This window comes from Clupea harengus, chromosome 4 (assembly GCF_900700415.2).
Source record: "Clupea harengus chromosome 4, Ch_v2.0.2, whole genome shotgun sequence".
NCBI classification, from domain to species: domain Eukaryota; kingdom Metazoa; phylum Chordata; class Actinopteri; order Clupeiformes; family Clupeidae; genus Clupea; species Clupea harengus.
Window position 1 is genome coordinate 31,238,847 of NC_045155.1, and position 13,962 is coordinate 31,252,808.

The 13,962-nt window shown below is 41.1% G+C and overlaps 2 protein-coding genes across 9 annotated transcripts in view; both read left to right on the top strand.

Moving 5' to 3' along the window:
• The window catches only part of tp73 (tumor protein p73), a 39,187-nt gene extending 37,467 nt beyond the window's left edge, over positions 1-1,720 (top strand). The window contains exon 14 of the mRNA XM_012840919.3: positions 281-1,720. Within this exon, the coding sequence (XP_012696373.1) occupies positions 281-646 (366 nt within the window). The 3' untranslated portion in view covers positions 647-1,720. The remainder of the gene's footprint in view (positions 1-280) is intronic.
• A 3,109-nt stretch (positions 1,721-4,829) lies between these two features.
• rer1 (retention in endoplasmic reticulum sorting receptor 1) lies at positions 4,830-13,372 on the top strand. 8 transcript variants are annotated; one of them, XM_031567050.2, is made up of 9 exons: positions 4,833-4,960; positions 6,624-6,709; positions 6,857-6,961; positions 7,393-7,492; positions 8,013-8,091; positions 10,485-10,620; positions 11,460-11,514; positions 12,578-12,640; positions 12,817-13,372. In XM_031567050.2, the coding sequence occupies exons 2-9, from the start codon at positions 6,629-6,631 to the stop codon at positions 12,825-12,827; spliced, it is 630 nt and encodes a 209-aa protein (XP_031422910.1). In that variant the 5' UTR covers positions 4,833-4,960; positions 6,624-6,628; the 3' UTR covers positions 12,828-13,372. The 8 variants fall into 8 exon arrangements, with proteins under 8 accessions (XP_042563636.1, XP_042563635.1, XP_031422907.1 ...); XM_042707702.1 differs by lacking the exon at positions 12,817-13,372 and having other exon boundaries at positions 4,830-4,960; positions 6,521-6,709; positions 12,578-12,786; XM_042707701.1 differs by lacking the exon at positions 12,817-13,372 and having other exon boundaries at positions 4,830-4,949; positions 6,521-6,709; positions 12,578-12,786.
• Positions 13,373-13,962: the final 590 nt, after the last annotated feature.

Here is a 13,962-nt window from a genome sequence, read left to right on the forward strand (position 1 = left end):
ATAACCACTCAAACTGGCATTTATAATCTTGACTGGCATAACCACTCAAACTGGCATTTATAATCTTGACTGGCATAACCACTCAAACTGAAACCTGGAGAAACACTCCACCTGTCACCCTCATTTTTTTAAAACACCTTTAGATAAAACAAAACAAAGAAACATGATCATGTTCCCTGTGTCTGCACAAGAAGTTCAGCTCCCCAGTACCCTGTTGTGTGCTGAGTTGATGTTTTGTGTGTGTGTGTGTGTGTGTGTGTGTGTTTGTGTGTGTGTGTAGGACCTGATTGCGCTGAAAATCCCAGAGCAGTTCCGCCTGGCCATCTGGCGTGGGCTGCAGGACATGAAGCAGAACCACGACTACGGCCAGCAGCTGATCCGCTCCAGCAGCAACATGTCCGCCGCCACCATGGCCATCGGGCCCAGCGGCGAGCTGCAGCGCCAGCGTGTCATGGAGGCGGTGCACTTCCGCGTGCGCCACACAATCACCATCCCCAACCGGGGCGGCGCAGGCAACGGGGTCGGGGTTGGGGTCGGGGCCCCGCATGAGGACTGGGCCGACCTCGGCTTCGACATGCCCGACTGCAAGAGCTCGCGGCGCCACGCGGCCATCAAGGAGGAGTTCACGGAGAACCACGTGCACTGAGACTCAAAACGTACCTCTGAGTTTCACCTCACTTTTAACTCCGCTTCATATTTAAGAGGCCAGAGAAAGACTAGATTTATGAGCGTCTATGGTATTAGGATGTAATATTTTGGGTTGCTGGTTGCCATTTTTTTTTTTTTTAAAGCACTTCCATTTCTAATGTTTTCACTCCTAATGGTATGAATACTTTCCAGTACACGGTTACCTACACATTTAGCTAATCACATTATGCTAATAGGTCTTCTCATACTCATCTTCAGACAGACATGAGACACTTCACACACTTCTCACTTCACGCACAGCTAAATGATGCAACTCTGTTCATTCCAAAACATGTCATCTTATCACCTTTATTTCAGAATCATCTGCAGTTGTCTTCTGACAAAAACAAAAACACACTGAAACACTCAGGAACTCTTCAACATGCTTATTACAGTACATTTTATACAGAAAAAGATCAATTGTGTTACATCTGATTTCCACTTAAAGGTATTATCACTAAAACAGGTTGGGTGGGGGAGGGGTGATGTGTAGTCAAGATATTAAGAGTGGGTGGTAGTACAAATCTGTAGTCATTTTATTTATTGTATATTTTCCGTTGTGTAAATATGTCCATATGTAAAGTATTACTTTTAACATTGCTGAAATCTGTTTTTCATTCTGCATAAGTGTTTTCTGGTGTATATTTATCTTCTTGTGCTTGCAAGTTTTACCTGAACATAACTAGGACATACATTGTGTGTAGAATACATGTGGGCCTAGTGAATCAAGTGATCTGAGTCATCATCATCATCATCATCATCAAATATATATGAACATGATTTCAAATGTATTTTAAATTATAGACTGCTTTCATCATATCATGTGTGAAACATTCTAATATTTAGGCACACCCAAATATTAGAAACCAGAATTCTACTGGATGATTCTAAGCACTTGAATGTTTTATACTTTGAAGGCATGAACTTCATAGTTTGCGAAAACATGGGTTATTATGATTGGGATGTTTTGTTTTTCATGTCTACCATATTTTTCATCACTAACTTGTTTTCACTACACACAAGACAATGCTTTTTGGTAGCAAATCGGGAATAGCTAAAAAAAAACTATATTCTGTTCCCAGGTACATAGCAATAATGTAGTGTTGTCATTACCTCCTGAGAGGCTTGCATTTGGTATTTGCCCTGACAGAATAGGCTGGAAGCTTTTGGGCACAAAGAGTTTGGTCCTGTTCATGTTAGCAGTTACATTCATCTAGCTGGCTGTTCATTGTGAGTTTCAGTGAAATGCCAAGATTGATTTAGTGGTTTGTTTCGTTTAAAGGGATGTTTGTTTTAAGACAGAAATGTTAATGTTACTAGTTTGGGCAGCTGTTCATTTCTTTCTTTTTTTTTACCACAATGATATGTTCTCTTTGGATAGTCAGCTCCATGGAAATTGAGTTCTGGCACATTGTGGATGCTTTGAAAAAGCTTGGTTACTCTTAGTAGCTCCCATTAGTTACTCTTAGAAGCTCTCCCATTGGTTACTCTTAGAAGCTCTCCCATTGGTTACTCTTAGTAGCTCCCATTGGTTACTCTTAGAAGCTCTCCCATTGGTTACTCTTAGAAGATCTCCCATTGGTTACTCTTAGAAGCTCTCCCATTGGTTACTCTTAGTAGCTCCCATTGGTTACTCTTAGAAGCTCTCCCATTGGTTACTCTTAGTAGCTCCCATTGGTTACTCTTAGAAGCTCTCCCATTGGTTACTCTTAGAAGCTCTCCCATTGGTTACTCTTAGAAGCTCTCTCATTGGTTACTCTAAGTAGCTCTCCCATTGGTTACTCTTAGTAGCTCCCATTGGTTACTCTTAGTAGCTCCCATTGGTTACTCTTAGAAGCTCTCCCATTGGTTACTCTTAGAAGATCTCCCATTGGTTACTCTTAGAAGCTCTCCCATTGGTTACTCTTAGTAGCTCCCATTGGTTACTCTTAGAAGCTCTCCCATTGGTTACTCTTAGTAGCTCCCATTGGTTACTCTTAGAATCTCTCCCATTGGTTACTCTTAGAAGCTCTCCCATTGGTTACTCTTAGAAGCTCTCTCATTGGTTACTCTAAGTAGCTCTCCCATTGGTTACTCTTAGTAGCTCCCATTGGTTACTCTTAGTAGCTCCCATTGGCTACTCTTAGTAGCTCTCTCATTGGTTACTCTAAGTAGCTCTCCCATTGGTTACTCTTAGTAGCTCTCTCATTGGTTACTCTTAGTAGCTCTCCCATTGGCTACTCTTAGTAGCTCCCATTACAGTGTATATTATCAAAACTATGTCATGTTTTTTTTTTCACAAACCAACAATAATCTTACCCTGCACATTACATGACCATGCCAAGACCCCAGTTTACTCACAAAATAGTCCTGTCCCCCCCCCCCCCTCTATGTCTCTGCACTGGCATTGTGGTCTTGCAGGACAAGGTTTCATTCATCACTGATTGGCCCAATGGTAGCCTGTATGTATAGTTTTGATACTAAGCCTCTTTTGTCAGGCTCTCATGTTCACTTGTATATCACATTTAGAATGTTTTGTAGACAGTTGTTAATTACTTTTTTTTTTTTGTTCAGAGCACATAGATACTTCAGTCCTTGGGTCCTCATTACATTGATGGTCAACGAGTGACCTAAAGCTAATTTAATAGCTAATGAGCCAGATTCTAGGCACAAACATGTGTGGGTCAGCACAATGCTGGGGTGTGCCCGTGCACAGACTGGGAGTTCCACAAGAGCAACACCTGTTCTGTTCTGTTCTCAAGACAAGAACACAAGAACCACGGTCACCTCTAATGTAAACGTTGCAATTCGAGACCGTACATTTGTTGTTAAAAAGGTATGGTCAAATCATTGTGATTGGCTGATAATTACTTCATTGCCACATCTGCTTATTACTTATTACAATCTATGTATGGTTGATCGTGCCCTGCTTTGTGTTACTGAAATGAGCAGATATACAGTAGGTATCCCTGCCTATTCCATCTGTGCGGATGTTAATGCCCTATTAAATGAGTGCCCTTGTGTAATAATGTATACATCTTTAATTAACATGTCTATAGTAGTGAGTTGGTACCAAGATAAAGTCCAGAAATTAAATGCTGTGCTGTTAAACAATCATCAGAAACCTTTCATTTTACATCAAAGTACTTTAGTGCTTTTGTGTGGCATAGATAAATGATATGGAATGTATGGTTGAAAATCAGTATTACGTCACTGCAAATGTTGAAATGTAGACTGTAAATGTGTTTTGATATTCTGGGTGAGTTGCTGTCTCAAAGTGTTCTTTTTTTATAATCACATTGTAACATAGTTACTATTTTATCAATGTTATGGAGTGTGCCCAACGTTTTCATTTTTGTACAGTGTTCTTTCTAATCTATTCTGAATATAAACGTGTACATTACAGAAAGAGTTGAATCAGGTCGTTCATTCACATTCCTTGACCCTCATTATAGTAGGCTACACAATGATGAGAGCAGTGCTATATGGTCAAATTACAGATTCAGCTCGGAGATGAATTAATAGCTCAAGTTGACCCCTAGGTGACACCCTAGGTACCCTATGGGTGAAAACCTGCGTCCAGGAAAAGGGTTTGTAAAGCCAAATATTTCACACACCATATCAGATAAAACTCGAGGGTGAGAGGTTCAGTTCATAATGCATATGCATAATAGCCTATAACTACTATGCTAATGTGCAGTGCACAAATTAAATTAATGGCGGACCAGGCAAGGCTACACCACCAGTAGGGTGCAGACATAAACTCCACCAGTGGATTCATAAATGCTGCTATCTGAGTTGGTGCAGTTTAGTCACCTCAAAAAAATGATGAGGCAATTTTCAGCAGAGAGCCTTGTGGGACGCAAATAATCACTTCGAACTGTATTTTGGCGTCAAAAGCATTCTCAGCATCAAATTATATTTCTAATAGCCTACCTACACCATCCCCGAGGTGTCAATCAGTGGCGGATGATCAGAGTCATGGATTTGTCTATTCAATCAAGAAAACAAGAGCATGTCTGGTTTAATTTATTTCTCTGTAATATTACTGTAGTTGCATTTGTAGTAGAAGTGTGTAGATCTGTGTTCGACCAAAGCGACAACACCAAATTGATAATCGTCTGAGTATCGATCGATCTGTACTCTATTGCTTCTACCTATCATTCTTTCACTGAGCTCTTGCGGAAGTACTGACGTGTTCGCAGTGGGACAGCACGAGCGTTAGCTAGTTAGCTAGTTAGGTAGAGCCTGTGTAGAGCCGAGTGACACAGCGGCAGAACCGGGTAAGAGAAAGGTATTCCTTGACATAAAATGCTGTGTAGATTCTCTCTGTGTATATGAACTGGTGGATATTGTGTTCCGTGAGTGTTTTGAGAATTGAAATGTCCTCAACGAACGGCAACCTTTCCATAGGCACTGTAAAATAACCCATCTTAAATAGCTAACGTTATAGCGATATCGTAAGAGCGTTTCAATACCGCCCGGAAGTGAGTTGTCCAATTTTCGCGTTTGGCATTGGTTGTTGTAGTTTTTTTTTTAATGTATCAACAAAAATGATGAAGATTGTCTTCTAAAAGAACTACACCTACCATATTTGTCTTCGAATAAATTAACCGTTTGGACTCATCAGTCCATTAATGGGAGCACAGTTAAATATCTCGATTTAGCGAGAACTTGGAATTGTGTTATGGTTCTCTTAAAACTGTATACATGTACACACTCGATTTGAGAAAACACACGATGGTTTTGTGATAAAGTAGCTGATGTTGTTAGATTTGTATGGCTTGCTAGCTAGCTCCCCTCGCATGCTAATGTCAGCGATTTAGCAATACTAGCTACTACATTTTACAACTCTTAGCTTGTATACTTGGTACCAAGCTACAGGCTATCGTTGAGGCAAAGGCTCTTAATGTAATCGGGTATAGGTATCTTATATTATCAAACATGTTAGCTGACCATGAAACTGATCAAAGGATGGGACACAAATATGTCTGTAGTGTTTGCAGTGCGGGAACTGCTATAGTTATATATGTTTACCATACCTTACACTTTATAGGGATATCATGACATTAGTCTCGCATTCCATACACCTAGCTATTAGCTCGCTAACCACTAGAGATGGCTACTTCCTCGTTCAATCAGCTAGCTAGACTGAGCACGTCCATTAACAACCAGAAGCCGAGTTTGTGACGAAATAATTGAACCCTTGCTCGGCCTGTGGTGTCAGAGCAACTGCTGGGCCCGTGTTATCTGTTCTGACATTCGGTCAGAGTTCATCTGGTATAATTGTTCTCTTGTGTTTTCACTACTTCAATATCACAATCGTTAACCCAATCTAACGAAATAATGACATTTAACGCTACGTGATTACGATGGCAATATGAAAGAGTGGTCTCATAATCATTCGGTAAGCCACCGGGTATGCCTTTCAGAGCATAGAGCGAACATGTCCCTCGGTGTTACAGGCTATGCCGCTAGTTACCTGATTTTACTTATGATACTACTGATAGTACACATCATCAACGCTTCATTATCATCAGGTATAGCAGTTATTCAGTCCTGAAAGGCGATCGTGAAACAGTGAAAACAAGTTGGAAGAAGTGGGCTTGTCAGTAAGCTGAAACATGCAGACTATTATATTTCTACTGTAAAGGAACTCTTCTCCCCTCTATTCTAGATTGGTACTAGTTCTTGTAAAATGATTAAAAAACCCGACGTAAACACAGGTAGCTCTAAGTAGTCATTCCATCTAGTTGTTCAGTCTAGATGTTCTTCTCTAAACAGTCCTGTGAAGAACCTGTTATTTATGCATCTCTTTTAAGTTAACTTCAGGTCTTGTGTTGATGTCTTCCAGTAGTCTGCACCCACACCAAACCTGTCTGTCAGAGTTGTCTGGTGTCCACTCTCAGAAAGCTTGTTCACCGAGTTGTGTGAATAACAGTTTCTGTGCCTCGTAGACAGAATGTCAGAAGGAGACAGCGTCGGTGATTCGATCCATGGGAAACCTTCAACGATCGGACGCTTTTTCACAAGGCTTGGGCAGGTATGACAAGGGAAATCCCAACTCTGACCTCACTTCTTTTTCTTTTCCTCTCCTCTCTTATACACTCTCTCTGGTGTCTGCCATCATCTTAAATGATTTTGTATCAATATGCTGTCCCCATGTTGACTGTTTCTGTGTGTTTCGCAGATCTATCAATCATGGTTAGACAAGTCAACGCCGTTCTCTATTGTGCGGTGGGGAGTCACACTTCTACTAACGGCCATCTACATGATCAGAGTGTACATACTACAGGTACAGTGCACCTTACTGCTCCGTTTGGGTCCACCACATCGTCACATTTACTGGTTAGGCTTCTGTTGTTAAAACAAGAGTATTTTGTACGTTGCCATAGGCTGTAGGACATGGTTACATTGTTCTGGTCAAGTCCTATAGTGTCATATGCTCTGAGGAACAGGTTATTTTCTCATTACAAAGACTTTCATTTGTGGTTCCCACAGAATCTTTGTAAGAGAAATAAAATGTATGACTTACACCTGAATGCTTTTATATTGGTGTCTCTTTGTGTTTATAAAACATATATAAAACGCAGTGCACATTTTAAAATAATTGAATTACTTTAATTCTATATTGAGTGCATTAGCAAACACCTCTGTTTTACAATGAAGTTCATTGCGAGGGCAGTCGCTAACTTCCTTTTCCTCCTCTGCGTGTCGTCACCTCAGGGATGGTACATAGTCACATACGCGCTGGGCATCTACCACCTCAACCTGTTCATCGCGTTCCTGTCACCCAAAGTGGACCCGTCTCTGCTTGATGACGGAGGTGAGTCTCCGTCAGCCAACCAATCAGTGGGGTGCTAATTGCCAATGTCATTGCTGCGCTGTTGGTTGTGAGACTCTAATACTCATAGAGGGAGTATTTGGCTAAACATCTGGGCTCGCAACCACAGGTGCTGTCCAAATAATTACAGGCTATGGATGTAAACGGGGCAGACGTCTGTTAACCTTCATTGCATGCAGCCTTGCGTTCTTGTACCTTCACCACTTCACAAGGGTGCGCAGTTAACAGTGTTTTCCACCTGATGTCATCTCTTTGCCATGGAATAATGCTGTGTGTGTGTGAGAACACACACACACACACACACACACACACACACACACGTTAAATACTTTAGAAAGCTTGCTCCATTTCAGCACTCTTTGCTCACACCCCTGCCCTTGTAAGTTCATTCAGTAGCAGGTTGCAGTAGATATGTAGGGGAGGTAGCGAGTTGTGTGTCCCCAATGCGTGGGTGTCGCCCTCGTGACCTTGTTTGACCTTGTCTCGTGTGGTTTTCCCCTAGACGAGGGTCCGTCGTTGCCCACCAAGCAGAATGAGGAGTTCCGGCCTTTTATTAGGAGACTACCCGAATTCAAGTTCTGGTGAGTATGCGCGGGTGTGTGTTTGTGTAAGTGTGTGTGTTTGTGTAAGTGTGTGGGTCTCCAATTGTCTGCCTTGTTCTGCTTGAGGGTGAGGTGAAGGGTGTTGTAGTATTATGGCTGACAAAAAAGAACATGAGACTGGGGTGAAATACAGAGAGGGCTTCTTTCCTTCATTCTCTCTGCTTCGTACTTTTATTTTAGGGTCTACTGATTTTGATCTGCCATGTGAGGCACATTTCTTGAAGATGTTTTATAGCTGAAGCTGTGCTGCTGTGTGGTTCAGTTCATCTGATTGAGTTGGTCAAGTCCAGCTGCTGGTGTGCCTATAAGCGATGCTCAGTTCATCTAATTGAGTTAGTCTAGTCCAGTTTGTCAGGTGTGTATAAGCGATGCTCAGTTCATCAGTTCATCTGTTTGAGCTGGTCTAGTCCAGTTTGTCAGGTGTGTATAAGCGATGCTCAGTTCATCAGTTCATCTGTTTGAGTTGGTCTAGTCCAGTTTGTCAGGTGTGTCTAAGTGATGATGAACTGATTTCATAGTCGATAAACAATACTGAGCAAACCTGCTTCTTACTTGGCTCATGAAGGAGTGAAGTTTCTGCGTGAAGAGTGTGTGTAAGAGGTTGCCATGCAATGGAGCACTTGGTCATAAAAATGGATGCCGTGGCTTTTTGCCTCATTGCTAGCAGTCCTCACTCCCATTCCCAAGGTCCCTGATTGTAGGTCAGAGCAGTAGCTGTGTCTGTGTGTGCATGTGAGCGTGTGTAAGAGGAAGTGTTTGTGCGTGTATGTGTGTGTGTAAGCAGGAGGGTGTGTATGTGTGTGTGTGTGTGTGTGTGTGTAAGCAGGAGGGTGTGTATTAGGGCTGGGCGGCATGACGGTATATACCGTGCAACGGTAGAAATGTGTCTACCGGGAGAGATTTGGCCATACCGTTTCAACCGCGGTATACTCTTATTTTGAAATCCAATCGATTTATTTTTAGATAATGACCTCCGAACTATACTTCATCCCTCTTATTATATAGTAACTCGCCAAAACAATAGACATTCCTCCAAAAATACCTCTTTAACGATTTTGTAGCTGTTTTGTGATTTCTGCTGAGAAATAAAATAGAACTCTAAAGTTTCAGGTGTTGCGTAGCAACCCATTACTTCCCGTTACGTTAAATGACCGGACTACTTGCGGAATGATATAAAAGATGGTCAGCGGTCATTACATTTTCGCAGCAGTGAAAATAAAGAAATTACAGACCTGCGAACGTTGGGGTGGCCCATTCAAATCAACTGAACTTTTTTGAACTTTCTGAAGAGCCGTATAATACGATACCCAGTACAATTTTTAAGCACATAATCATGCCTACTTGTTGAGTAATCCTCGACTGTTGGGCAAGATTCAATATACTGAAAAATATGGACTGAAAAGTGTCTAGTGTAGGCATTTATTTTTCAGTATTTCAAAGTGAATGAGCTGTGAGAGCACAAGAACAGTGAGCGTCTAGCAGCGATTATCATATACATGTATGTATGTCAACGGCGATTACGGCCAAACCAACGAGATTCTAAGTAAATATGGAGACAAAACTTTTTTTGGTACTCCACGTAGATCATAAACCCTTGAATATAAAAACGACTCAGTGAAATCGGTTGAGAAATATAAACGCTATCTATAGTGCTTTTTATCCAGAAAAACTGCAGCTCCATCATTTACTTGCGTCTGTTTACAGACCAGTCATCACCTCATCACGTTAGCACGTCGCAGCAACGGGCTGAGGCGGTCAATGGAGCGTCTATGTATATATGTCTATGTGTAATGGCCAACTTCTTAATTTTTTTATTTTAATATGTGGCCATATAAAGAAAATATCTCATCATTATTGCGTTAACATATGGACACACATTGAAAAGAAAGTTTTAACACTTGAGTTATCTTCTGAAAGTACATTAAAGAACCACTGAAACATAAGCACTGGACTAAATGCCACAGAAAGATTTTGCCTTTTTCTTTTTTTTTTTTTACATACACTTTGCTTTTATTTTACTATTTAAAGATTCAATGGATACTGGCCACTATTGCTTAGGCCAATAGCCTATTGAGGCAGTATTGCTTCTGCACCTTAGTGTTCTTAAGGGTCAATAAATAAATGTCTGTGGACACATTTCGCCACCCCTGAAGTGTCCTCTTTTTCAAAAACCCAAATCTGGTCACCCTACGTATAATAAACCGTGATATATACCGTAACCGTGATATAAAATTACAAATACCGTGAAAGAAGATTTTGGTCATATCGCCCACCCCTAGTGTGTATGTGTGTGTGTGTGTTTGTTTTGCCCTGTTGTGCGCTTGGTACCTGATGGCAGTGTGTCTTGTCTCTTTGCCCTTTCTCTTCTGCAGGCATTCGGCGACGAAAGGCATCGTCATCGCCATGATCTGCACGTTCTTCGAAGCCTTCAACGTGCCCGTCTTCTGGCCCATACTGGTCATGTACTTCATCATGCTCTTTTGCATCACCATGAAGAGGCAGATCAAGGTGTGTGTGTGTGTGTGTGTGTGTGTGTGTGTGTGTGTGTTTGTTTAGAGGCAGATCAAGGTGCGCTTGTCTTGTCCCGGCAACTTTACTATGCGCTCACCATTGAGTGGTTGTAGCAGTCATTATTAAATTATATATTATTATGTTATATATATTATTGTAATTAGATTATATATTATAATACAAATGTCTTTGCAGTCAGAAGGCAGAATTTAAAAGTGGTCACTGTTAGTTCTGCCCTGTATGTGAACCTACGCATCAGTGGTCTGGACCTGTGAATGCTGTCGAGTGTTCTGCCCTTAGTTTAGTCATACGACTGAAGCCCCACTCAGTGCAGTGTGGTGGGTGGTGTTGGCGTCCTCAGTAGCAGCTTCAGTGGCTAGGAAAAAGCTCAACTCATCCAGGTGACCTGTGCTCTCGTGTTTCACGCCACTAGGGTGTTTCACCGGGCAGGATTACCCAGTGACAACCTTAACCCTACTTTAGAATTGAGTCATGTTTATTGTTGTCACTGGGTACAGGCTTTGTAAAATCCCCATCTCGTTCAAAAGATACGCTGTCAGTTACGGATAATGATGATGATGATGATGATGATGATGCATATTTAGACACTTCGCATAAAGCCCATGGCCCTAGTGAATCTGATCTATAGTTGGCAATCATTGTGTTTCTGACACCCCTTTTGTGTGTGTGTGTGTGTGTGTGTGTGTGTGTGTGTGTGTGTGTGTGTGTGTGTGTGTGTGTGTGTGTGTGTGTGTGTGTGTGTGTGTGTGTGTGTGTGTGTGTGTGTGTGTGTGTGTGTGTGTGTGTGTGTGTGTGTGTGCTTCCCTCCTCTACAGCACATGGTCAAGTACAGATACCTACCCTTCACTCACGGGAAGAGAACATACAGAGGCAAGGAAGAACCCACAGGGAAACCATTTGCTAGTTAAAAAAACACCCAACATCCCAGGGCCCCATCTGTAATTAAACTGATGGATGAGGAATGGTGCGCAAGAGGGTTTTTTTGTTTTATTTTCTTTTGTTCATATATATTTTTCTTTTTCTTTTTTTTCTTATGAGACGTGTAAATTGGAGGGGAAAGAGTTTTGATCCACGGTGACCGTGTTGGGTTACCGTCAGCCCCTCCGATTGGCTAAGAGCATTACGCTGCCTTTTGACTGGACCGTGGGCCATTAATGATTTTTTTATTATTATTATTATTTCTCGTTTTTCTGCGGGTTCCTCTGGGGTATGTTCGGTCCCTCTCTGGGTGGTGGGGTTTAAGGATGGGTGGGGGTTCTTTGCCTTCTAACCCTGTGGGGTGGTAAGTATTTACTAATGTAGTTTGGGGATGACAGTTATTCTCCAGTATCCTTGTTACCAGTCTTTAAGATTCCCCCCCCAACACTTTCCACTCTGCTCTTCCCCCCCACACACCCACCAGACCATCTACAAACCTTATGGGTCTTCCCAAAGGTCTACATCACCCAGTGGTAGAGACACTTACAGGCGTCATGGCAACCGTGACCATTTTTCAGAATGGACATTTTTAAGTTCTAGAACTTGGTTTGTCCAGTTAGAGTCTGGAGTCTCCACTGAGGTTCATGCCTCATCGTTCTCCATCAGAACAGTCTCTACGTTCTGTTGTGGATCCACCTAATTCACCTTTTAATATGACTAGGTACCTATTACCCAGAAAAACCAGCAACTGTCTCAATAAAACTCTTTTTTGAGAGCTCAATGCAGTAACTTTGCCTTGTGGGTGGAAGAGGATCTGTGGGCGTGTGCTTCATACTTTTATTTGAAAACAATGCCACATGTCAATCTATACATATATATATATATTAATGATTGTGTTTAGATGAAGAATCTTGGGAAATGTAGTCTAACACCCTTAGCAGTATTTGAATGTGTATATATTTTTTGTTTGTTTTCTTCTGTTTGTTTTTCTTCCCCACATGAAATCCACCCACAGTTGTAGTGTGTGATCCACAACCCAACCTTCCTCCCTCCTCCCTTTCAGAACCCATTACTTTAGGTGCGATGGTGCTGAGATTGATTAGAAGAAAAAAAAAGAATAAATGATTGAAAGGATTCATTCCATTTTACTATTGTACTATGTTAACCCACTGTAGCTCTGTTTTTATGAATATGTGAGAAGAGTTTAATCATTCCAAACAAAAACGTTTCTTGTCTCTCTCTCTTCTTTTGCAGAGGACACATGAACATTGAGTGGTTTAAATATTACAAAAGGACGGAGAGGGTTGAAACCTGAGTTTATTTTTTCCTTTTTTTTCTCCTTTTTTTTTTGGATGGGGGAGGGGGATACTGGGACGGGTCTTGAGCAGAGGATCATATGCTAACAGCTAATCTAGATATTTTTTTTCACAAGTTTTCCTGGAGGAGAGAAAACGTAATCAACACTGTAGTTAAGGATCAAAACATTTTTCCTCTGATAGTGCATCATGTTTTTAAGGGTTGTTTTCAGGATTTTTACATAAATATATTTTAAAGGTAATTTTTTTTTTTGTTCTTAAGACACACTGCTGTTTTTCCAAGTGTTAAAAGTAATTCTGTGTCATATAAACCAATCAAAATGAAATGGTAAAAAATTGGATACAAGATTTGTAAATTGTTTCTCATGAAAGAAATTGCATGTGGTTGGTTTACTTGTGCCGCTGACCAGAACCAGGAAAAAAAAAAAGATTTTAATAACTCAAAGTGTAATTTTTATCACTCCAAATGCTATTAAAACAACGGTGTCTCCTCATGCTACTGCACTCTTTATTTGCATGATGAACCTCAAGCATTCAGTTACCGCCAGTTCATAATCACACTGTCTGCACTGCAGGAAAGCATCCTTTGGAAAACTGGACAGACGTGTTAGACATGAATACTAATAAGGGCTGCATACAGCGATATTACACAATGAGGGTATGAAATAGGTTTCATTTGTTAACACTGAAAATATGTTTGGGGATTTCCTGGACTCGTCTGAGGAATGGCCAATGACGCGGCTCTGTGGCTTCTTTGGAGCTTAAGCACAGCCAGTATTTTGGCTATTTATATGGAATTTTCTGACTGATTCTGAAGTTCTTACCTATTCTGAAAATATACTTTCATTTTAATTTTCCACTAACATAATGTGTCCTTGACTGGGTGTGTTGTAGGTGGGCCCTCTGGCTCAATCACTGTTTCACACAGTCAGAATGTATATTTAGACAGGGTAAAGCAATCTTACAAGTAACTATTCAACGATAACACAACAGATAGCCTTCGTGATAGCTATACCACCCTTCTACCTTGTGTTTATCACTTAAGAGTTTTGAATAATAGCCTTTTTTTTTATTTATCCCTGTT

Bases quoted from the DNA above. Each gene is read 5' to 3' on its own strand.
- rer1 (XM_042707702.1), top strand. From the start codon at position 6,629: ATGTCAGAAGGAGACAGCGTCGGTGATTCGATCCATGGGAAACCTTCA. The intron at 8,092-10,484 runs GTGAGTATGCGC...TCTCTTCTGCAG, and splicing joins CTACCCGAATTCAAGTTCTG to GCATTCGGCGACGAAAGGCA. The intron at 11,515-12,577 runs GCAAGGAAGAAC...ATCCACCCACAG, and splicing joins CGGGAAGAGAACATACAGAG to TTGTAGTGTGTGATCCACAA.